The 26,299-nt window shown below is 40.2% G+C and overlaps 1 protein-coding gene across 1 annotated transcript in view; it reads right to left on the bottom strand.

Annotated features, from left to right (window-relative positions):
• LOC124795556 (lysosomal alpha-mannosidase-like) overlaps nucleotides 1–26,299 on the bottom strand; it is a 170,651-nt gene that overhangs the window by 30,569 nt on the left and 113,783 nt on the right. The window contains exons 10-13 of the mRNA XM_047259632.1: nucleotides 24,671–24,879; nucleotides 24,350–24,561; nucleotides 23,969–24,185; nucleotides 8,227–8,344 (exon numbers count right to left, since the gene is read on the bottom strand). Of these exons, the coding sequence (XP_047115588.1) occupies nucleotides 8,227–8,344; nucleotides 23,969–24,185; nucleotides 24,350–24,561; nucleotides 24,671–24,879 (756 nt within the window). The remainder of the gene's footprint in view (nucleotides 1–8,226; nucleotides 8,345–23,968; nucleotides 24,186–24,349; nucleotides 24,562–24,670; nucleotides 24,880–26,299) is intronic.

Genomic DNA, 26,299 nt, shown 5'->3' with positions numbered 1-26,299 from the left:
ATCATCTGACATTTCACAAGTCTTCAATGCTAATTATTCACAATGTCTTCCTAGCAACACTTTAACAAGTCTCTTTATTCCACTGTGAAGCAAATGTAGCAATGGCTCCTATTTCCGAAATGCTACAAGCCTACATCATTAAGTATATTTTTTCTTACAAGATAAACTTGTTCGTTAAGCAGTCTCATTACTTTATTAACATTGGGGCTATCACTCCCAGATATTAAGAGTTTATACAATGAAAGGTTTGCTGAAACTAATGTGCTTATAAGTTTACCAACAATATCCTCAGATGTTGTTTTACCAATGAAAAATGTCAGTAAATGATGGCTCACAATTTCATTCTGAGATGCTGACCAATAGTGAACCACCATTTCTCACTTCTCTGTACCAGCATTCTTTGTTGTTTCACCAAAAAACAGTGAATAATACACATTATTTCATTCATCAGCTGCTGCTTAAAATACAATTCTAGGGCTTTAGTCAGAATGTGCTGGAATTTAGTTGTATTCAAACTGAGGCTTTGTGGAACAGCTTCAGGAAACAGACTCAAGAAGATCACAAATGCCTTGACAGGCAGCAGCTCAATAATTTGAACAAAAGCTTTTTAAACACATACAGTATTAGTACAGCAATAATGATGCTGCCTTTGACATTACATAACTTTGCTGTTTCAAAAGACTGCGATGAACCGCCACTTTTCACAGAGGATACTGAGCTCCATGATGCAGATTTAATATGAGAGCTGTTGTGGTGCCATTTTTATACAAAATAACTGTTTGTGTCTTGATGTCACTGCATTTTAGTTCAGAGCCTGAAAGCCTTTCTTTTCCACATTTAAGACAATATCACCCATGACACATAGCACTTCATGATCACTGTGCTTTTTTATTTTATTTTATTTGCTCATTCAGACAACTTGGCTCCTTTTCCCATTGGAACCAGTCACTTCTCATAGAACATCTGCCCACTGTCCTGAGATCTTGCTAGATTATCAAATTCAAATTTGTGCAAACACTTTTCCAGCAAATCTCTCTCTCTCTCTCTCTCTCTCTCTCTCTCTCTCTGTCTCTTTCTGTCTCCCATCAAGTCATTGAAATCACCTCAGAAGGCAGTAAACTGACAAAAAGAAAAAAGTCACAACAGGTTGTAATCAGCAGAATGGGAGAGTATTAAATGAAAAATATGATTCCACATTTATCGAAGATTGATACTATCGTGTGATGTTTCTGCAAAGTTACATGTATGCAAAAGTTTAAATTGTTATATTGCTTGTCTACTGTATTAATGAAAACTACTTGACTTAAAATGAAATTAAACCAATTTAAATGTGTTTAAGGAGATTTTGTACTACTAATATCAAATATAATGTAAACGTGATTCCAACTTTTCCGTAGTGAAATTTATGCACTGAAATGTATTACTAATGACAGAATTCACTGTTCATGTTAGAAACAAAAGTTTTACAATTGTAAAGTAATTAACAGAAATAATTAGATTGTCATGGATATACATTACATGAAACCTTAATATAAAACATCAAAAAAAGTTTTGCGTCACCCTGGTTCTCAGAACTTCTGAAGACAGACGTTGACTGTGGGTATTGTATCAGAGACGCAGTACCTTTGACTGTTCAGAAATGTCACTAAACCTGCCCAAAGATGTAAACAACCATGCATGAGCATTGCTTATTAAACGGCAGGAGTCCGACAGCCGACCAGTTCCAGTCATTCCACCAGGAAGGAGGTACATGGCTCGTGTTGTCTGTAGTTCAACCATGCCTAGATGGTCAATACCATGGTTCAATTGTTTCCACATTGTTTCTTTGTGCCAGGAAGGGCTCTCAACAAGGGAAGTGTGCAGCCATTTCGGAGTGAACCAAAGCGATGTTTCCAGAATGAGAAACATCCCCCAGGCTGTGGCTAAGCCATGTCTCCCCAATATCCTTTCCTCCAGGAGTGATGGTTCTGCAACGTTCACAGGGGAGCTTCTGTTAAGTTTGGAAGGTAGGAGATGAGGTACTGGCAGAAGTAAAGCTGTGAGGATGGGGCGTGAGTCATGCTTGGGTAGCTCAGATGGTAGAACACTTGCCCACAAAAGGCAAAGGTCCCGAGTTCAAGTCTTGGTCTGGCACACAGTTTCAATCTGCCAGGAAGTTTCAGAGCGATGTTGTTTGGACATGGAGGAGGTACAGAGAGACAGGAACTGCCAATGACATGTCTCTCTCACGCCAACCAAGGGCTACTACCGCAGTGGATGACCGCTACCTACAGATTATGGCTCAGAGGAACCCTGACAGCAATGCCACCATGTTGAATAATGCTTTTCATGCAGCCACAGGACGCCATGTTATGACTCAAACTGTGCACAATAGGCTGCATGAAGTGCTACTTCACTCCCGACATCCATGGCAAGTTCCATCTTTGCAACCATGACACCATGCAGCACGGTACAGACGGGCCAAACATGTTGCCGAATGGACCACTCAGGATTGGCATCACATTCTCTTCACCGGTGAGTGTCATGTATGCCTTCAACCAGACAATCATCGGAGACATGTTTGGAAGCAAACCCGGTCAGGCTGAACGCCTTAGACAAACGGTCCAGTGAGTGCAGCAAGGTGGAGGTTCCATGCTGTTTTGGGGTGGCATTATGTGGGGTCGGCGTACACCACTGGGTCATGGAAGGTGCCGTAACAGCTGTACAATATGTGAATGCCATCCTCCGATCAACAGTGCAATCATATCTGCAGCATATTGGTGAGGCATTCGTCTTCATGGATGGCAATTTGTGCTGTCTTCGTGCACATCTTGTGAATGACTTCCTTCAGGACAACAACATTCTCGACAAGAGTGGCCAACATGTCCTCCAGACATGAACCCTATCAAACATTCCAGGGATACATTGAAAAGGGCTGTTTATGGACGACGTAACCCACCAACGTCTCTGAGGGATCTACGCCGAATTGCCGTTGAGGAGTGGAACAATCTGGACCAACAGTGCATTGATGAACTTGGGGATAGTAAGCCACAATGAATAAAGGCAAGCATCAATGCAAGAGGGTGTGCTACTGGGTACTATAGGTACCAATGTGTACAGCAATCTGGACCACCACCTCTGAAAGTCTCGCTGTATGGTGGTACAACATACAATATGTAATTTTCATGAGCAATAAAAAGGGTGTAAATGATGTATATGTTTATCTCTATTCCAGTTTTCTGAACTGGATGCAAAACATTTTTTGATGTGAGCATAAAAACTGTGATATTTTAACACATAAACTGTTTCAGAAATATTGACATGATTTATATAGTTAAAATCCGCAACCAGATTTAAGGAAGCATACAAATGTTAATTATAAATTCAAATACAATGAATTTAAACAATGTATAAACTGACATTGTAATTTTTGGAACTAATATAAGCAGCAATGATGGTAACCAAAGACAACTAACATTGCTTCAGTTTTTGGATCTGTCACACATCCATTTCAAGGCACTGACCCCATGTCAGGTTTATCTGCATTCTGATGCAATAACATATTTTAAAAGTATTTTGCATGTTTTGACTACATTATTTTCTAGTGAACTTGGCATAAATTTCCTGAAATTATTTACATCTGAACCCAGATGATTTTTTATGTGGAATATCTAATAATAATAATAAAAGAGTTAGCAAGTTTTGTAATTGAAATGTAGCCATTAAAGTTGGTTTTGTTTTAAGGTGACAAACTTAATCTGTCAGCAACACTGTCATGTATCTGCATAAACAGGTCAAAAGGTGGTCAAATACAAGTTGTCTGTAGATAGTAACATGCAGATAAGTATGAAGGATCTTGTTAATGGCAATGAACCCCTTGAGTGCAAGGTTGCAAAAGACCAATGATGTTAAAGGCATTCAATGCCCCACACATTGTCTAACTTGAAAACTACAACACTGTAACCAATAAGCCCTCGGTCACAAATATTAAGTCAGAATTGACCTGGTTTCGACGCAACTATGAGCGTTGTCTTCAGAATTAGACTAACTGTACTAAAACATTAGGTATATAGTACATTAATAAAATTAAAGTTTGTACTGACTCGAAAAGATGCAGTACTTACAAGTCACATATTAAAAAAGATCTAAGCCGGAAAGGCAACGTCATGAACACTTGTGAGATGGCGAGCCACTAAGGGCTGCTCGTACTGTGAACAAGGGTTGCAACAAGAATGAGGTGCCCACTTTAGAAAGTGTGGGCAAGTAAACATGGTGTTGCTACAAGCGCCATCCAGTAGCCGCAGAAACAACTAGGCTACTGTAAATTCAAAATTAGACACATGAAATTGTGATGCAGCTGATTCAGGCATAACGTAAGCATTAATAATAATATTGGCTGCTAATGGCAACAGGGGGCGCGACTGGAGGTATCTAGTGGTGAGCACAGTATGACGCTACAAATCTTAGTTGAAATGCTTAGTCGACAAGTAACTGGCAATGGTAGTACGGTGTAAGTGGTGTTGATACAAAGCAGAGCAATGACAATGACAAACGTTTCATTATACGTACCACAACAGTTGTTGAAGTTGACATTTTGTCAGAATGGAACCCAAGGAATTTTGCACAGTGAGGAAGAAGTGGCATATAAGGTATTAGAGTTTCAGCAGGTTGAGTGAGTAGAATGTGTGGTGTCATATATGTTCAGCTTTGTGGACAATTGCTTGAGGAGTACAGTGATCGCCACCTGTGTTTAGCAAGTGAAAGTGATGCAGAAACATGTGTCAAGCCATGCAGTTCATCATCTTTCTTGGACAGGGAGCCACAAATGCTGTCTTTAGTTAATTGTAATAAAGAACAATCACTGGCCACGGAGTAGGCACTAAGCATAATTATGTACATGGAAAATCATCCACAGCGTAGCAGAAAAACAATTATGAACAGATTTCAAATAAGTCTGCAGCAGTATGACCATGGAGTGCATAAGAAAAAATGTTGATATTCAAGGAACAACAAGGCACACTTACGAAAATTGGAGTTTGCATGTTTCAAGGATGCTTGATACAATTTATAGAATGTGCATGACAGTGACTTATGATGTTATGCGCATCCAATTGCATACAACATAGATTACAGTGATTTCAAGGGAAGCAGTGGACAGTTGCAGAACTTCAAACAGTGCAACAGAATTGGAAGATGTAAGATAACAAAATTTTAAACAAATCATCAACTTGACGATGCACAGTAAACTGGGGAATCAGACCAAAAGTTTGGAGACAAGAGAAACAAACTTATCCCATCATTAAGTAATGAATTTGTTTTCAAATCCGATCAATTGAGATTTGAAGAGGGAATGCATTTGAAAGTAATCCTGGAAATTCATGGCATTAAAAGAGTTGCATCAAGATCAACTAACATCAAAGCCTTAATACATTTGTATACAGTTATGCTGACTGTTAATCTGGATGGCAGACTGGCTGGAAAGTTATTTATTGTGCTGGGAGAAGTTGGACGTGCTCTGCCTCCTATGATTCTTTCTCACATGTATGATATTGCAAGGGTAGTATAAAATATTTATGTGAGTGGGAAAATGGGTGTAAGAGAACTACAATTATGGTATGAGCACTGCTTTTGGCCAACAGCTGTTCAAAATAACTTGCTTTTCCTTGATTCCTGGCCTGGATGCAAAATCTTACTCCTTTAGAGCAAACTATCCCTCCTGAAAAGTGTGTGACATTGCAATTCGTGCCACCTGGAACCGACGGACAAATTCAGTCTCTGGATGTTTGTTTTTTCCACAGCTAAAACATATTATTGTATTGTCTGCACCTGCACCTTAAATGATAGCGTTTCATGACACACTCCATGACAGACTGTTTTGCATTCGGTTGCATGTCATCAAATTCCACCAGTTCTCATCATCCCATTACACCAATACAATTCTATATGCATTCTTTGAGACCAGATACCTACCTGAACATCTTACACAGTTTGTAACTCCCAAGGAGTAGGCCTTTGAACCAGCGAACATGCACTCGAGGGGTTCCTTGCAAGATAGACTGTGATGAATAAACAGTCAAAAAAATTTTAGAAAAATATTACCACAAGACAAAGAGGTGGTCTCAGAAGATTGCACTGCAATCACTGGCACAACTGTTAGAAAGTTGGCAATATTTTCTGTATGTTTTCTTCAGTTGGCAACCAGAATAAGAAGAAGAATGTGTGATGTTAAGAGTGTGTGCTGTCTGTATCTGTGGTGTGCACACCTGAAGAAGACAATAAAAACTCATACAGTGTGTTTTGTAATATTCAGATAAAGTGAAAACAGAAGAGTAAAAATGCAATAACAATATCTTAAAAGGTACCCTGGCACATGTAGTTAAAATTATAAAGTCCATGGTGTGCTGCATTTAATGGATCCTGTTGATATTAGCTGATGTTTCCAGTTTGATTTAAATGAAAGCTGTTACAGTACTTAATAGCAAGGGATATCATTTTCAAGCCTAATGAAATTCAGCGAGCAACATTCATTTACAAAATCAATACATCACCACAACTTTGATTTGTTTGAGAATTGAAGATTATAATTAACTGCCCCCCAGAACAGAAACAAGACCCAGAAACTAAAAAAGTTTAGGTTGAACTCTCACTTTTCCAGAGCTTTGGCCTTCAGTGACTACAAAATTACTCCATGTCATTAGCAGGTTTCTCTGTTGCTAACATTTCTAGTTTCAAAATTGGTGTGTTTGAAGTGCCTTAGCACCAATAAAATTTTGAAATAATTTATTACTTTTAAATTTTTTTAAATATAACACTCGTGCAGAAAAATAACTGATGTTGACAGAAGTAAAGAGGGTACAAATGAGAAAGAAAAGCCTTCCTGAAAAAGAGAAATATGTTAACATCAAATAGAAAATTTAAATTTTAGGAAGTCTTTTCTCAAAGTACTTGTCGGGAGTGTAGAACTACTGTCGCTGGTAAACAGTACAAACAATAAGAGAAAAGAAGGTTCTGAAACGTGGTGTTAGAGGAAAACACTGAAGATTAGATACATAGACTGAGTAACTGAAGGGGAGGTACTACATCAAATTGGAAAGAAAATACCTCTATGACCCAAGTTCAACTGAAGAAACCATATATTAATTAGAAACAGCCTGGGACATAAATGAATACTTAATTTTTTTGTGTAATGAAGGGGAGTTTGGACTGTGGGGCAGGTTAAAAACTGATATTGTAGGTGGAATGTGTGAGATTTGGGGGAGGGGGCGGGGGTGCAGAGCATGAAAATTGTATGAAAAGCTCAACATTTGATCACACTAAGCATGTTTAAGTGGGTGTAGGACACGGTAGTTACACAAATATGAGAAGATATGCTCAGGATAGATTAGTGATGAGAGTTGCTTCAAACAGTTCTTCAGATTGATGATTCCAACAGCACTGCTTACGTGTCTAGCGACTCCTTTCACTGTTGCTGACATGAACCCAAATCAACTCCAACCCTCAAATTCTCAAACTTAACTCCCCCCCCCCCCCCCCCCCCCCCATTTTTTCTGCCACATAAGCAGATTCAGCATCGTTATTAAAACACTTTGGCATGATTAATTTAAGGGTTGGCAAGAGGCCGTTCTGTTATCACTGGGATGGAATATATCTACCCCAGCTGTCTGTGGTAGTGTTATTTGTGAAAGTGAGTGAAAGTTTTCTACAAATTTGTGAAGCATGTAACTGAGGTGGGACTTGGGTACCAGCCCAGTAATCACTTAGTGGGATGTGGGAAACTGCCTAAAAGCCACATCCAGGCTGGCTGGCGCACCAATCCTTGTTGTTAATCCATCAGGCACACCAGAAGTGGTGCCACAACATGCGCAGGAATCCAGGAGTGTTTTGAATTCTAAAACCTCTGCAGCCTGGTTTCAGGGAAGATCTTGTAACTCTTTTGAGTAAACCACCAGTTCTCTGTGTAACCTAATGGTAATGTATTTTACTTCATGCTAGAAAAATGCACATAATATAGAAATAAATAACAGTTTAAAATTTCTTCTGTGCATGTAAATCTTTTACTTTACTTCATACCATGTTACTGGTAAGTATATCACGAAACATTGTTTAATATTATGTACTAGTAGTTAATTTTATATATAGCTGCAGTGTTAAGATATATCATATCACCAACTATTCAGTGGCAAACTTTTAACTTCTCAATTTTAATACTGCTAATTTTTAAATGTTCTCTACGTATACTACACTTACTCAATTGGTATAGGTCCAACCATCCATTCTAGCTCTGCATGGTTCTCTCCTTTGTAAACTCGAACTACCTGGCTAATCCAGTCTGAGAAGACTTGATGAACTTCATCAACAAGTGGACCTTAAGCAACACATACAACAATGACAAATAGAACTGTGCACATTTATATCTTCTTTGGAGTGTTGCAATTTTACATATACAATTTGAATGATTAATTTTAGATCGAAAACGCAATCAGATTTATATAAAAGAAAAAAGAAAGGAATGTTTTTTGAACACTGTATTTCTGAATCGGGCAAAGACAAAATGAGTATGAAGTCGAACAATAGAAAATCTAGCATGGAATAATAACAACATTATGAAAAGGATACTTGCTACTCGCCATTTAGTGAAGATGTCGACTTGCAGACAGGCACAACAAAAATACTGTCTAATAAAGCTTTGAGCCAAATAGACCGCCATCAAAATAGACTACCCCCCCCCCCCCTCCACACACACACACACACACACACACACACACACACACACACACACACACAGTCTCTGGCTGCCAAGTCTGGAGACTGTGGTCACACGTGTGAGTGAGTTGCATTTTTGTGTGTGTGTGTGTGTGTGTGTGTGTGTGTGTGTGTGTGTGTGTGTGTGTGTGTGTGTGTTCTGATGAAGGCCTGTTTGGCCGAAAGCTTTGTTTGACAGTCTTTTTGTTGTGTCTATCTGTGACTCAGCATCTCCACCATATGAGTAGCAACTATCATATCCATAAAATATTAAATATGAAGTCAATCAATTTAGGTATGTGTTACAATAAAGGACTTCCTGACAATTGGGGAAAAAATGAAAGAGATGACTAGTTAAGACATAATTCACTCAGAACTGATATGACTTAAAAAACACAGAACAGCCAGTGCATCATGGTTACAGTGGAGTACTAATTAACTGTGCTGTAGAGGCACTACACAAAATGTGCTATTTCAGTGCAAGTAGTAGACTATAAGGAAATTAAAATGAAGGTGATTGCGACTACAGAGCCACGAGTAGAGGAAAAGTGTGACATGTACTGAGCAAATCTACATTTATACTCCATGATCCACTTAACAGTATGTGGTGGAGCTCACTTCAGTACCACCATCTTTCCCCCATTTCCTGTTCCATTTGCAAATAGCAAGTGGGGAGACTGACTGTTGGTAAGGCTCTGTACAAACTCTGACTTCCACATCATGGACATTCGACAAGATATATGTGGGAAGAAATAATATGTTGTACAGATCATCTTGGAGTGCACATACTCAAATTTTCAACAGTAAACATCTCCTTGACACATAATGGCTTTCTTGTATTATGTACCACTGGGGTTTGTTAAGGATCTCCATAATGCTCCTACAATTAGTTGTAATTCTGATTCAGGACAGTTTCAGTAGATATTCCTTAGTATTTTATGGCAGTTACTCTTTCCAGTAATTCATCACCAATAGTGTATTCAATGAGCAGAGGACGTGTTCACCTATTTATGTGTAATTTGTTACATTAATTTACATTCAGGGTAACCTGAAAGACACTGCACCAATCAACAATCCCCTGCAGGTCCCCTTGCATTTCACTACAGTCTTCTGTACTTGCAATCGTTCTATAGATTACAGTATCGTCAGTGAATAACCTCATGGAGCCTCCAACACTGTCCTCTAGATTATTATTGCAAAATGTAAACAATGATGGCCTTTTAACACTCTCTTGGGGTATTGCTGAAATTACCTTTACTTCTACCAATTTTGTCGCATCATGAATGAAGAGATTTATCTGTAAGGGGTTTCAAAATCAAATCACAAATCTGGTAATGTACTAGGCCAGCAGGTATTTGGCTCACTAAACAACAGAAGAAATGTATAAAATTTCCTACAGCAGTCAATGAATACGGAATCAACCTGGGCACATTTGTTTACAGTACTCTGGATCCTATGGAAGAATACTGTGAGACGAGTTTCTTAAGATCTCTGTTTGTAGACCCCATGTTGATTTGTATTGAGGATATTTTTGTTCTTTAAAAGCATCATAATGTGTGACATAGTAAATGTTCTGTAAGTTTGCAGTACACCAACACCAGTGATGTTGTTGTGGTCTTCAGTCCAGAGACAGGTTTGATGCAGCTCTCCATGCTACTCTATCCTGTGCAAGCTTCTTCATCTCCCAGTACCTACTGCAACCTACATCCTTCTCTATCTGTTTAGTGTATTCATCTCTTGGTCTCCCTCTACGGTTTATACCCTCCACACTGCCCTCCAATACTAAATTGGTGATCCCTTGATGCCTCAGAATATGCCCTACCAACCGATCCCTTCTTCAAGTCAAGTTGTGCCACAGATTTCTCTTCTCTCCAATTCTATTCAATACCTCCTCATTGGTTATGTGATCTACCCATCTAATCTTCAGCATTCTTCTGTAGCACCACATTTTGAAAGCTTCTATTCTCTTCTCGTGTAAACTATTTATCGTCCACATTTCACTTCCATACATGGCTGCACTCCATACAAATACTTTCAGAAACGACTTCCTGACACTTAAATCTATACTCGATGTTAACAAATTTATCTTCTTCAGAAACGCTTTCCTTGCCATTGCCAGTCTACATTTTATATCCTCTCTACTTTGACCATCATCAGTTATTTTGCTCCCCAAATAGCAAAACTCATTTACAACTTTAAGCGTCTCATTTCCTAATCTAATTCCCGCAGCATCACATGATTTAAATCGGCTACATTTCATTATCCTCATTTTGGTTTTGTTGATATTCATCTTATATTGTCCTTTCAAGACACTGTCCATTCCGTTCAGCTGCTCTTCCAGGTCCTTTGCTGTCTCTGACAGAATTACAATGTCATCGGCGAACCTCAAAGTTTTTATTTTTTCTCCATGAATTTTAATACCTACTCCAAATTTTTCTTTTGTTTCCTTCACTGCTTGCTCAATATACAGATTGAATAACATCAGGGATGGGCTACAACCCTGACTCACTCCCTTCCCAACCGCTGCTTCCCTTTCATGTCCCTCGACTCTTACAACTGCCTTCTGGTTTCTGTATAAATTGTAAATGGCCTTTCACTCCCTGTATTTTACCCCTTCCACCTTCAGAATTCAAAAGAGTGTATTCCAGTCAACATTGTCAAAAGCTTTCTCTAAGTCTAAAAATGCTAGAAACATAGGTTTGCCTTTCCTTAATCTGCCTTCTAAGATAAGTTGTAGGGTCAGTATTGCCTCACGTGTTCCAGTATTTTTACGGAATCCAAACTGATCTTCCCCAAGGTCGGCTTCTATGAGTTTTCCCGTTGGTCTGTAAAGAATTCGCATTAGTATTTTGCTGCCATGGCTTATTAAACTGATTCGGTAATTTTCACATCTGTCAACACCTACTTTCTTTGGGATTGGAATTATTATATTCTTCTTGAAGTCTGAGGGTATCTCGCCTGTCTCATACATCTTGCTCACTAGATGGTAGAGTTTGGTTACGCCTGGCTCTCCCAAGGCTGTCAGTAGTTCTAATGGAATGTTGTCTACTCCTGGGGCTTTGTTTTGACTTAGGCCTTTCAGTGCTCTGTCAAACTCTTCACGCAGTATCATATCTCCTATTTCATCTTCATCTACATCCTCTTCCATTTCTATAATATTGTCCTCAAGAACATCGCCCTTGTATAGACCCTCTATATGCTCCTTCCACCTTTCTGCTTTCCCTTCTTTGCTTAGAATTGTGTTTCCATCTGAGCTCTTGATATTTATGGAAGTGCTTCTCTTCTCTCCAAAGGTCTCTTTAATTTTCCTGTAGGCAGTATCTATCTTACCCCCAGTGATATACGCCTTTAATTATGTGCATGTCTGGTAACCCTTCATGGAAATGGTAATGGCCTTCACTTTTTTCAATCCCTAGGTATATTTCATTGCTCCAATGATCTACAATAAATTAAAGCTACAATGGGAGCAAGTTCTTTCACATAATGTTTATGATACATCACATGTATTTCATTTGGTCCACTTGTTCTTCCACCATTGAGCAGTGTCGTATATTGACGACATAATAATTTTGTACATTGCTACACTTAAGGCTGTTGGGACCCAGGAGCCATCAAGGCCGATAGGAAAACAGAGATACAATGCAGGGAGAAGGCAAAAGTGGTAGCACTTAGGTTCCTCGAGCTAAATAGTAACACTTGAGCCCTGCAAATTGTAGATGCTCTGGGCAGCTGACCCAGAGGAGAAGTTTCACTTCAGTCAATTAACTGGTAACTCCATCCATCACCTACACACTGTTGTAAGGCATCACCGTAGAAGATGACCATGAAAAGACACATTATAGCAGAGGAAGCAAGCTTGAGGCTTGCTCCTGAGAACTGTAATGTCAGTGGGTTATACTGGGTAGAGTGCTACTACAGTAGTCCCCACTCACAAAAGGAATGAGGGGACAGCCAAGTGACATAAAACACTGTTGCTGCTGGCCATAACAGGAGTGCCACAGATGTTTAGCTTTCAGTTGAATGCTGTTGCTACCAAACTTGGAGTTTGTTAATATAAATTCCAGAAGCATTCCTACCTACCGAGTAGGAGAAGGAGAGGAATCTAAAAGAGGTTGGAAGAGGTGCCCTGGAGGTGCAGAGTGACTCGTCAGATTGACCGAAGCTTGTTAAGTGGTGGTGGATTGGTGTGTCGACCACAGAAAGGGAGAAATAGTGTTCTGCCATAATTCTTTAAAAACCCATGTTCTAGTATTCAGAGGGAGTTCTCAGGCAAATCATTTTGGTGCTGACATTATCACTCATGGCCAGCATCGGTAAACTATGACATGCCGATTTTTATCATATAGAGTGCTGCTCTCAAGTTTGTACTTAACATGCTGCTAGTGTTACTACTTCTGTTATTGCTCACCCCTATGGATTCAGATAACTGACTTTTGTTGTACAACCAACTGCCTCTTTTGCTATGTCTAATGTTTAGAATTAACCTTCAGTGCAGTAATAAGTCTGACCACTAATAAATAGTGTTAATTGGACCCCTGAATTCCACGAATCTCCGGCTGCAAGCATCCTGTCAAGTCCTAGAATCTGCACCTCTCATAGGTGCCCTGTGACACACTGTTTGAAGTTGGTCCATTTCATCAATCCTGCCTTCACTGGGAGTTTGTTTTTCTGCATTTGCTCCTCACCGCATGGAAACTGCAGACTGACCTCAAACCCCATCTTCCCTCTATTCTGTGTTGGAATACGACAGAAGTTTTACATAATTTTCTATTCCGTCTTCACTTATCACAATAACTGGCATTTTGGCATCTGTATGCTGAATGAGAGGAGGAACTGTATTATGATTTCTACAGCACAACATTTTAGAATTCCAAACAAAGCATTTCAGCCTGGCTTTTGTCATCTTTTGTTTCAGAGTCAGTGTGGTGATTGACTGGCTAATTAGATCATTGCAAACAACTTACTCACTTCATGTAAGAAGTTTTGGATTAAAATCAGGAGTGGTCCCCGGAGACCCCACTCATACAATGTAGCAAGGATACAATGTCGCCAAGTCGTGTGGTATGCTTTACGTAAGTCAAAAAAGACGGCAATCAGGTGTTGCCATATGGAAAAGGCTATTCCGGTGGCAGACTCGATGGACACAAGATTATCAGTGGTAGAGTGACACTGGTGGAAGCCGCCCTGACATGGAGTCAGCAAGCCACGTGACTCCAGGAACAACCCAACCGCTGACATACCATACGTTCCAGCAGCTTACAAAGAAAGCGGGTTTTACCAGGTTTGAGCACCGGAATAATGGTGCTCTCCCGCCACTGCGATGGAAAGACACCATCACACCATAGTCAGTTGAGGATGACAAGAAAATGTGGCTTGTAGTCAGACAAGAGATGTTCGATCATCTGGCTGTGGATGTGATCAGGCCAGGAGTTGTGTCGGGGCAATGTGCAAGGGCACTGAGGAGCTCCCACTCTGTAAATGGGGCGTTATAGAATTCACTGCAGCGTGTAGTGAATGAGAGGATGTTCCCTTCCAGCCGCCGTTTGAGTGTGCGAAAGGCTGGGGGGGGGGGGGGGGGGGGGGGGGGGGAATTCTCCGATGCAGAGGCTCGAGCAAAGTGCTCGGCAATCGCTTTTGCGTCGGTACATTTCTCGCCATTTATGGTAACACCGGGGACAGCTGTTGGGGCCTGGTACCCGAAAAGACGTTTGATCTTTGCCCAGACTTTGGAAGGTGACGTGTGGCACCCTATGGTGGAGACGTATCTCTCCCAACACTCCTTCTTCCGTTGTTTGATAAGGTATCAAACATGGGCACAGAGCCATTTAGAGGCTATGAGGTGCTCCAGGAAAGGGTGCCGCTTATGTTGCTGTAGAGCTAGCCAACGCTCCTTAATTGCTTCAGCGACTTCCGGCGACCACCGAGGGACTGCCTTATGGCCCGGGCACCCTAAAGAGCGAGGGATCATGATTTGTGCCGCAGAAACAATTGTGCTAGTCACCTGCTCAACCATCACATCGATGTTACTGTGTGGGGGAGATTCAGCGGTGAAAGTTTCCCAGTCTGCCTCCTTCAAAGCCCACCTGGGCAGGCATTTATTTGCCTGATGCCGGGGCAGTGACAGGAAGATGGGGAAGTGGTCACTATCACACAGGTCATCATGTGCTCTCCAGTGGATAGATGGGAGAAGTCCTGGGCTGCAAATTGATAAATCAATGGCCGAGTAACTACCGTGAGCCACACTGAAATGTATGGCAGCCCCAGTATTTAAGAGGCAGAGGTCAAACTGAGACAGTAAAGTTTTGACATCTCTGCCTCGGCCAGTAAGCATGGTAACACCCCACAAGGGAATATGGGCATTAAAATCTACCAGAAGTAGGAAAGGTTTAGGGAGTTGATCAATCAGTGCAGCTAATACATTCAGGGGTACTGCAACATATGGAGGAAGATATACATTGAAGACAGTTATTTCCTGTATTGTCCTTATTCTGACAGCCACAACTTCAAGAGGGGTTTGAAGGGGCACATGTTCACTACAGACCGAGTTTAGGACATAAACACAAATTCCACCTGACACTCGATTATAGTCGCTACGGATCCTGTAATATCTCTTATAGCCATGGAGGGCAGGGGTCCGCTTTGCTGGGAACCAGGTTTCCTGGAGGGCAATGCAGATAGCAGGTGTAAAGTTTAACGGTTGCCGTAGCTCAGCCAGGCGATGGAAAAAACCTCTGCAATTCCACTGGAGAATGACATCATTGTGAGACTGGGAAGGCATGGAACATTCAATGAGGCAGTTATGCCTCAGAGTCACCTACTGCCACTGATTTATTGCCTGAGCAGTCTATGTCCATTGTGTCTGAGGGTCTGGTGAGATCTAGGTCCTCAGGGGATGCCAAAATCTCCACCCCATCCTCAGCCGGAGAGCTTGTAGGTAGCAGTGGTGTGGGTGCCACCACAATTTCCTAGGTCTTCGGGGTTTTCTTTTTGGATTTCTCTCACTGCTCCTTGGGTTTCCCTGGATGGGAGGACTTCACTAGCTCAGTCTCCAGGACTGAGGATGAGTGTGAAGCCCTACGACCAGCTGCTTTTGGGCTCTTCAGCCACTCGCAGGTGTCGTCTTTCCTACTACAAGAAACCTGGGAAGGGAGTGACCCAACGGACCCCTTCCTAATGAGAGAAGGCGAAAAAGACTTATGCTTCTCTGGCTTAGAAGTGAGGACGGACCTTCCCGATGGTTGGTGAGGGGAGGGGTAGGTGGTGCAGGGGCAACAGGGAGGGAAATGCCGCCCCCCCACCATAAAGGGGGCTTGTGTAGTCTTCTGGCTCTGAGAGATGACCTGGGTTGGCAGAGCTGATGGTGCCAGAACTGTTGTAGCAGCAGCGTAGGACGATGTCATATGCACAGGATGCATAGCTCCAGTGTAAGTTAGTTGGTCCAGGGTCCTGTACACCAAGATTTTCCTTTCCTTCTGGAGAATCCTGCAGCCAGGTGACCAAGGTGAATGGTGCTCTCCACAATTGACACAGATGGGAGGCGGGGCACATGGAGTATTGGGATGTGATGGGCAGCCGCAATCTTGGCATGTGACGCTGGAAGTACAGTGGGAAGACATATGGCCAAACTTCCAGCACTTAGATGACAGCATCAGGGGAGCGATAAAGGGCTTTACATCACACCAGTAGACCATCACCTTGACTTCCTCGGGCAATGTATCACCCTCAAAGGCCAAGATGAAGGCACTGGTGGCAACCTGATTATCCTTACCCTGGTGGACACACCGGATGAAATGTACACCTTGCCACTCTAAATTGATGTGCACCTCATCGGTGGACTGCAAAAGAAGGTCTCTGTGAAATATGATACCCTGGACCATATTTAAGCTCTTATGGGGCGTGATGTTTACAGAAACATCCCCCAGCTTGTCACAAATGTGTAACTCCCGTGACTGGGCAGAGGATGCTGTTTTGATCAAGACTGACTCAGATCTCATTCTGGACAAGCCCTCCACCTCCCCAAACTTGTCCTCTAAATGCTCAACAAAAAACTGAGGCTTCATCGTCATGAAAGATTCACCATCAGTTCACGAACATACAAGGTACAGGGGCGAATAAGATCCGCTGCCATCCTTAGCCTGACGTTCCTCCCATAGTGTGGCCAGGGAGGGAACGATTTGGGGTCGTACTTCTATGCATTGAATTGAGCTCGTGATTGCTTAGGGACTGTTGGTGTTTCACCACCTGCAAGAAATAATGGACTAGCTTCAACGCGTGTCATCCACCCAGATGCCACTCACTCTGACCAGGGGCCCTCCCCAGGGTGCCACCCAGCCGCAGCAAATGCCACCTGGCAGGATGGCCATTGCTGGGAGTCCCAATGCCCCAGGGGGATAGGCATCTATCCCTTGGCATACGTGGGGAGTTAATGGTGCAGGCTTCAGCAGAGCGATCCCTGTGTGGTCTGGGGGCTATAACCAACAGGGTGAATGGCAGCCCCACCACAATGGACTGGCTACCATGCTGGATATCAGGTGCAAAGAAGTCCATGGTCATCGTCAATGCAGAAATCAACACTGCATAGTGCATGTTGGAAAATGCACCCAGGAAGGTGTCCTTGCCCAAGAGATGGAGAATGGGCAGGACTGCAATGCGACGATGAGAAAGTGGGCTATAGATCTCAATGCACGATAAACACAATGCACCTTGTAAGGCACCCTTCCCCAATTGGCTTGCTCTTTGGGAAAATTTTGAAGAATGGAGGTCAAACCCTACAGCAGACCATCACATAAAGGCTGAAACATCTGAAACTCCTTTTACTTGCCTCATACGACAGGCAGGAATACCTCGGGCCTATTCAAACCCCCGGACCCACAGAGGGGTTCGATGAAGTGCTCGATACAGTATCATCGTTGTTTGAACAATTATGTGACATCTGACTCACATGGTGCTTGTGCATGGGATACACAAGAAACTACAAACCAGCCAGTATAAAAGTCTATTGGTCTGCTTAAAATTTGACAGTTTTGTGAAACACAGCAGGAAATAGCACCAAATTTTATCATCTTACCAACTCTTGTTGTATTTGAACAGGTTTGCAATAAAGTTCTCATACATGTATGGACACCATACACAAACATTATGCTGTTTGCTGCCAATAAAATTCTTCTGGGCTGTTGACCATATTGTCAATATATAAAATTGTCCAACGTTTCGGTCACTATTGCAAGTGGCCTTCCTCAGTTCTTTGTGCTGAGCTGACAGCTGAATGAGAGAGACTTTAGATCTAATATAACAGCAGAGGAAGCTGTTTATGCAATTTGATTGGGTACTTGAAGATAGGAGGACAGAGGATTAGGCATTCTTTATTGGTCTTTATATTGTCCCTTGTCATTGGTGGATAAAGATCTGCTTGATTGGTGTTTACATTACATCTTACCATTGGTGGAAACAGATGAATTAGAAACAGGTGGCAGCTGTGACATAGCGCTGTTTGCTGGTTGCCAGATGTGGGCTGCGCGTGCCTGTGCTCTATCTACTTACAACCACCGTGGTCTCCCACATGCCTGAGTGAGTTGCTTTGCACATTCTGTCCTCCCACAATGTTGTCACTGCTGGGAGCCTATACGTGTCCTCTCTATTCATGTAGGTGGGTTGCTCGACTATTTCTATCGCCTCTCTAATCTTTCTCCTCAAAGTAGATGGCTGTTCTGCCAGTATGCGGGCTTCACGGAATACCAAGATGAGTACAACAAAGGAATAATATTCCATGAAGCCCATGTTCTGGTGAAACAGCTATTTACATTGAGGAGGAAGGTTAGAGAGTGATAGAAATAGCCAAGTGACCCGCCAACATGAATAGAGAGGATGGGTATAGGCTTCTGGTGTCGTGGCTGCTAGCAGAGCATCTAACACAGGCGCATGGGAGACCGCAGTGGTCACATGTACATAGAGTGCAGGCACGCCGAAGCCCACACCTGGCAACAAGTAAAAGGCACTACCTCCCTTTTTTAATTCACGTTTTCACCAATGACAAGCAATAATATAAGCACCAATCAAACCCTTTTTTATCCACCAATGACAAGGAATAATATAAAGACCAATAAAGAACACCTAACACTCCTCCTCCAATCCTCAAGTACCCTATCAAATTACATAAACAGTTTTCTCTGCTATTATATAAGATAAAAAGTCTCTCTCATTCAGCAGTCAACTCAGCACAGCCCTGAGGAAGGACACTTGCGATTGTGGTCGAAATGTCTGACAATTTTATATACTGACAATGTGATCAACAGCCCAGAAGAATTTTATTGACAGTGACAATGGCTGCAGAAGACTACACTTATGTTACGCTACTTTTACTGAGGGTAGCATTCAACTGCGAAAATGTCCTTCAGGAAAACATTGCTTGTTTCTGAAACCAGATCAATATTTTATCTGATTATGGGAAACTGTAATGATTTACTAATGAGAAATTCAGTCACTGTTCATGTATCAGAATACTGGGTAAAAACGTTGCCAGCTTTTAATCAATTTTAGAACACGATTCAGATGAAACAAGGAGAAAAATTTATCAAGAATTAAACGTCTAAAAAATGAAATAAACTGATTGCAACTGTTGTCACGAGAATAAATTACAGTGGTAAGACCTGTGGTCAGTGATAGTATGAACAGACATCAGTAGATGGCAGGATGAGCACAAGTATGCTAATTGGACTGAATCATAATGGCGATCTTTTATTTACGTATTAGTTGCTGTTGCTACATATGATTTGCACCCTAGAATATAATGTAGTCAGTGTTTCACAGCTGCTCAAGCTTAGCACTACAGAAGAGTTGGAGGGGGAACAGTGATACCAGCTTTGGTGTGAAGATAGAACTACGAAAGCAGGGAGGCAAGTAGTGAGCAGACCACAAATTACATCATTTTGCCAACTATAGGAATATATACCGCATACCTGGCTTTTCAAGAACATGTACCATGTTTAAACTACAGTTTGCCTGAATCCATTTGTACTCAAAATTGAACTGAACTTAAAATTGGACAAATACTCAACAAGAGTATTCATTTCTGCAGTTGATGGTAAAAGTCTAGATGGGGACCAATGGCATACACGTATTTCACACTGTAATATTCTCGACTTTCAGTGTGATGTATGACAGGAACAAAAGGGGGTATGTCAACTGCTGGCTCTATGCAGCCAATGAGAGCAGCTGGCAGGTGATGTATGTATAAACAAGAGACATTGTAACATTTTCACATCAGAATAAAAGTGAAACCTGATATGTATTTGGATAAAAACAGATGTGTTCTCAGGTCCCATGTAATCACAACCTCAGAAATCACAACATATGTGGAAAAAACACAATGAAAATTCAAATTTCACAGCTGTGCAGTGAGTATGATGATTAAAAATAGTGATACCACACACGACAGGTGTTAGCAAGTGAAAAATGTGGAAAAGGAAATTATTGTAAAGCATTTATTTTCATTAATTTTATTTCTCCTTGTATTACCAAAATGTAGACAATCAATAAATGGCATAAATTTAGAATAGGTATAATGTTATCTTTTTAGGCAGATACTTTACATCAATACAACAGTTTGTAATTTTGATTAGTCAGAACACGTTGAAAATAAGTTTTTCACAAGAGGTCTCTTAGGGGGAGGGGGGGGGAGAAAAAAAGGGGAGGAGGCGGTTTTCTTATAATCAGTGTCATCTCATACTCAGATAAATACAGTAGCTTCTTCTTATTCATCTTCATCTCATTTTGGCCATCTGAGGACCATATAAATTCATATCAGCTTTGTTTCTTCTGATGTTTCTCCTTGTCCAATATTCTTCCACTCTCATATTTTGCAACTTCCTTCACTCTTCTTCCCACAATGATTTTGTTCTGGGCCTAGTCCTGTTTTTGAAACCTGTGAAAGCCTATTGTTCTATTTAAAGTTCACCATGTTGTATATCTCTGGTTCCTGTATTCCAATTTCCTCCAGATCTCTCTGTACCTCTTGGATCTTAAGTACTTTGGTTTTCTAGTTCATCAGAAACTGTACGAAATGTGCTAACCTCCCCTGGTTCATTCTAAGGATGTGTCCGAAAACAAGCTCCTCCTTTTCCTGACGATGTCTGAGAGGCTATCTCCTTTGTTACACAGTTCTTGGTTTGCTCTTCTTCTAAATTCATCATCTTCTGTCCTTTTAGGTCCCAATATTGTCCTCAGAATCTTTTGTTGCACCACCTCTAGTCTCTTAAGTACTCCTGTTCTTACTAGGTCAAGAGTTCCTGCTGCATATCAAGCTTCAGGGCAGATCACTGGCTGGTAATGTCTCAGTTTTGCATTAATTAAAATATTATTCTTATTGTAGATGTTCATAGTTAGTTTGTATGCTTAATTCATTTCTTTTTATTTTGTATGTGTGTTCTCATTGCTTCCTTTCCTGTCAGCCCAGTTTATATCCTATCGATTTTCCCAGGAATTTAAATCTCTCCACATTCTGAATTTGTAGTGTCATCCATCTAGGTTCAAATGGCTCTGAGCACTAGGGGACTTAACATCTGTGGTCATCAGTTCCCTAGAACTTAGAACTATTTAAACCTAACTAACCTAAGGACATCACACACATCCATGCCCGAGGCAGGATTCGAACCTGCAACCATAGCGGTCACATGGTTCAAGACTGAAGCACCTAGAACCGCACAGCCACACCAGCCGGCATACCATCCATCTAGGAGCTGCCTTGATTTTTTGTTATGAACTGCATCTTCTCAACAGAGATCTGTAGGCTTGCTTTAGTTCCTTGTCCCTGTAGTTCTGTCATTTGGCTAACCATCTCTTCTAATGATTCCAACAATATCACAATATCATCTGTGAATGCTAGACAATCTATTTGTATTCCTTTTTTTTCTTGCACACCAGTCATTTTACCCATTCCTTTCCTTTCTCATTGCCACTCCCTGATCACCTTATCAAGAACACAGATAAACATTGAAGGGGAGAGTCCATCTCCCTGTTTCACACCTGTTTTGATATTTAAGGCCACAGAAAGTTTTCCTCTGAACTTCAACTTGTTATTTCACTTAAAGTCTGTTTTATCAGTTCACTGGATATTCTATCCAAACTCATTTATTCTAAAATTTGGAACAGTGCTCAGGTATCCACTGAATCTTAAGATTTCTTGAAGGATTTAAATGTGAGCACAAACTTTTTGCTTCCTCTGTTTTTGATAATGATTACCAGTTACAGATTCAAAATTTGCTCGGCACATGATATCCCCTTTCTGAAGACTCCTTGGTTCTTACCAGTTTAAGCTTCTATTCTCTTCTTGTGACTATTGTTATTTACCCAGATATGACTTCCATATAGGGTTACACTCCAAACAAATACTTCAAAGACTTCTTGACACTAATTTTTTATCAATGTAAAGCTATTGCTCTCTTTCACAAAAGCTTTCCTTTATATTGCCAGTCTACATTTTATATTTTTACTTTTGTTGTCATTAGTTCCTTTGCTTCCTAAATAGCAAAACTCACCTGCTATTCATGTCTATGCTCTGGCTGGGCATCCTAATCTAGGTTTTCCTAACTGATTTCAGACAATCTATCTTGTCCACTCTTCAATTAACACATATGTATATTCACACTATCTACATGACTTTTGTTTTCCTTGTATTAAGTTGACAGAACCTCTATCAGTGTATAGTGCTACTTGGACAGATAAATTGCTAATACAGACACATGCAAGTCTCTCTTTTGGTATCATCTGCCTTACTCTCCATTACCCCTGTTTTAATTTTATTAATGGTCACCTTACAACTTATTTTCTACGCAATATCCATTCCTTTCAGCTCATTTGCAAAGTCCTCTACTACCTTTGGCTCACTATGTCCTCAACAAACCTTCAAATTTTGATATCTTCACCATGAACTTTTATTCTCTTTCCAAATTTCTTCACAAGTTTCCTTCATGGCTTGTTCAATGTGCAGATTGATTAAGATGGGAGATAGCTACAATCCTGTCTGATTCCCTTATCAACTACTTCAAGCTACAGACTCCTTTCACACCCTTTGACTTTTAGAACTGTAGTTGGGCTTCTGTAGAAGTTCTGAATATGATTTTGCCCCCTGATTTTAATTGTGATGATTCCAGAATCCTAAAGATGTATTCTAGTCAAGTGTCACTAGCTTTTCCTAGCTTTCAAAGGTGAATATTTTAGGTTAGGCCATAACGTCGAATTTATTTGTATCAACTGAAAATACAACTTACTTTAACCAGCCATATTTATTATTTTTCCTACAATGAGTCTCTGAGGATTACAGCTTACTCACCTCATGGATTTATGTCAATTACTAAGTCGTGGGCAATTTGCTGCATGTGAGTTTTAGATCCCTTTTAGCACTGCCTTCCAGTGAGTGCAGGCTGATTTTCAATTCAGATTTACATCACACATGCTTTCTATAAACTGGGCTAAGTAAGGATGCTGTACTGATAGTACTGCTATTGCTTTCTATTACACATCTCTCTTCATCACAGGAATATACCCTTCCTTCATATACTTGGATCACAGCAAAAAAGAAAATTGCTCAAAACAAAATATTCTCAAGTTACTGTAACTCCATCTTGTTCCATTATGATAACTCCATCTTGTTCCATTATGATAACTCCATCTTGATCATGGCAGATATGGCCATGATTCCTACATCAACTCCTCAAGTAAATATGACAGCTGCAAGATGGCAATAATATCAATGTCCAGCATTCAATTTTAATATTTTCATAACTTGGTATGTACTAAAATAATAATAAATAAAGTCATCATATTTTATAAAAATAAAAAGGGATAATTGTTGCACCATAACTTTTCTGTCCTTTTGCAATGGGGAGGAAAAAAAAAACATTGTGATCTGCATCACATAATATGTAAAAAATAATATGTGAAAATAATATATAAAATAATAATACAATATTTTAAATCTGCTCCATCATCACACCAGCACATATTACGAATTGTTATTTTCATAGATTTATTTAAAGGAAATGACTACACCTAAGACCAGAAATTTTATGCATGAACTTTAATTGGTGAAGCATACAGTACTAATGCCATGTGTTTTCTTTAAGGCAGGCTGCCTGATTACGTTGTTATCACTGGCCCATGGTATGTTTGTACATGTAAGTTTGATCACATACAGTGTGTGTGCGTGCATGTAGGACATAACTACTTTCATTATAAATGAATGCTTCTTTACCTTTGATAAATTTCTGTTTTACAGATGAACTTGCAAGCACTGCTTCAGAGCCATTAGGTCTAAAAATATATGCACCAGAAGATCTGTTCTCAAATACTACATTATTTCCAAGGAATCCTTTGTAGTAGTAGAAATCCTGCTTAACTTTCATCTTATGTCCTTGGCTCACAACACTTTTTATTTTCCCAGTAACATCATCAAACTTCAGACTAAATTTCTACAAAAGAAATTAATTATAAAGTTAATGTCTAAATGGAAAAATCAGTAAATTAATTAGACAAGTCAATATTTTTGTAAGATGTTCTGGAAATTAATTTCAATCATAAAAACAATAGTTTAGAGTCTACAGTTGATAAACAATATTTTTAATATAGAGCTGACCTTATGACCTATTTCATATGCTTCATCAAGTACTTCCCTCTTATGTTCTTTCTGCTGCTCTTTATTCAGTTTGGTAACATAATAGGCTCGGAACCCTAATGGCGGCAAGTCTGTGGCTCTGAATATCAGCTCATTCGTAGCGTCACTCATTCTACCAGGTGCGGTCCGGACAGGCTCAGGTATTGGGACCAGCTGAGTAATTTGCTCCTTCCCTTTTTGCACAAACATAAACATGAGCTGAACATATGTTCCTTATTCTTTGGCGTAATAACATACACAAAATCAATTCCATATAACAGTTTGCTGCACAAATATGCTTACCATTTGGATCTTTTACACTGTATGAAGTTGAAGTCACTGGAAGTCTCACATAGTGAGATGTAGGATAGCTCAATGGATTGTATACAAAAATAACAAAAGAATTATTCACTTCTGATACCTGGCACTCACTCACATTGAGCTTCAAACATGGCTTGATTGGTATTTCTGATAGTTCCTCTTTCACCACTGATGACTTTGGTATAATTTTCCTGTAAACAGATTTGATTAATTATCCATCACAATCCATAAAAATGGAAACCAATGTGAAAAAAGGGTAATGGAAAGATTACTAATAATCTCAAAATAACAACAGTTAGCAATTACTTTGAACATATGCTATCAGACTATATACTCTTAATATGTTTTCAGCTAACAGCTTTCATGGCTCCATAAGGAAATTTACCAGTATGGTTACCTCTCCTTTTCCAGAAATTTCCAATAAATATTTCAATGCACCTACTGCGTAGTTGCCATTAACATACGTATATGAAAGATGTAACTGCAGTTTTATCTCGTTAGGATGCAAAAATACTGCCTTTTTTCTTTCTTTTTCCACAATTATCAGATAAATTCACCATTTAAATTTTTTATACTTACTGTGACCTCAACCACCTACACGGCATTCTCCATCTGTAATCTTTTTTGTTCAGCACAACTCACGCTTTCAGGAAATGAAAAGGTTATTCACATCTTAAATAAAAAGTCAGTTTTCCTATCTGTTTTCGCTCTCTATGGGCTCTACAACTTAACATGAGTTCTCATCCTATACTTTCTATTAAGTAATCATCCCTTCTTTTCCATTGTTCCCACAAACCATGATTCACTTCTACTCAGTGCTGTGCTCTAGATGCACATTCAAAACTTTCTTCTTCAATTTAAGGCCTAAGTTTGATGCTAGTCAACCTCATTTAGTGAAAAACATTCTCTTCATCTGTGGTAGTCCAATTCTTATATCCTCCATGATTTGTATGTAATGTGTGATTTTGTTTCTATGGTAGCAAAATTCCTTCACTTCGTATACTGCCTGGATTCAAAATTTTTATGTTAAGTTTGTCACTTATCTCATTTCTGCTACTACTGATTGTTCTTATCTTTCATTGGTTTTCTCTGAATCCAAATTATTTGCCTATTAGCTTCTATATTCCGTTTAACAGGTCCAGTAAGTCTTCCTCACTTTTATTAAACATAGTGGTGTCACTGCCAGCCTTATTTTTAATACCTTTTCACCTGAAATTTCAGTTTCATTCCAGAATCTCTTTTTATTTCTGTCATTTCATCTTCAATGTACAAATTTAAATGTTGGGCAGAGAGATAGCTTATCTCTCACACACCTTTTTTGATCTGAAATTTTCTCTCTTGTGATCACATCTGTAGCTGAATGGTTAGTGTTTCTACCTTCAGTGCAGAAGGAACCCATTTTGCTTCCTGGTACATCCTTGAACTTTTTGATGTAGGGAGGTTTGGAAGATGATCAACTCAGCCTCATGAGACCAATGGAGAAGCTGTTACAATAAAGAAACAGTGGCTTTGTCAAGTTTCATCTACTGGCAATAACAGCTGGAGGGATTGGTGATATTATAGATGGCTTCTGGTACTGCCGTTTAGGCAGCAGCCAACAAGTCAGAGCAG

Source organism: Schistocerca piceifrons, chromosome 1 (genome assembly GCF_021461385.2).
Source record: "Schistocerca piceifrons isolate TAMUIC-IGC-003096 chromosome 1, iqSchPice1.1, whole genome shotgun sequence".
NCBI lineage: Eukaryota > Metazoa > Arthropoda > Insecta > Orthoptera > Acrididae > Schistocerca > Schistocerca piceifrons.
This window is presented reverse-complemented; position numbering and strand designations above follow the sequence as displayed.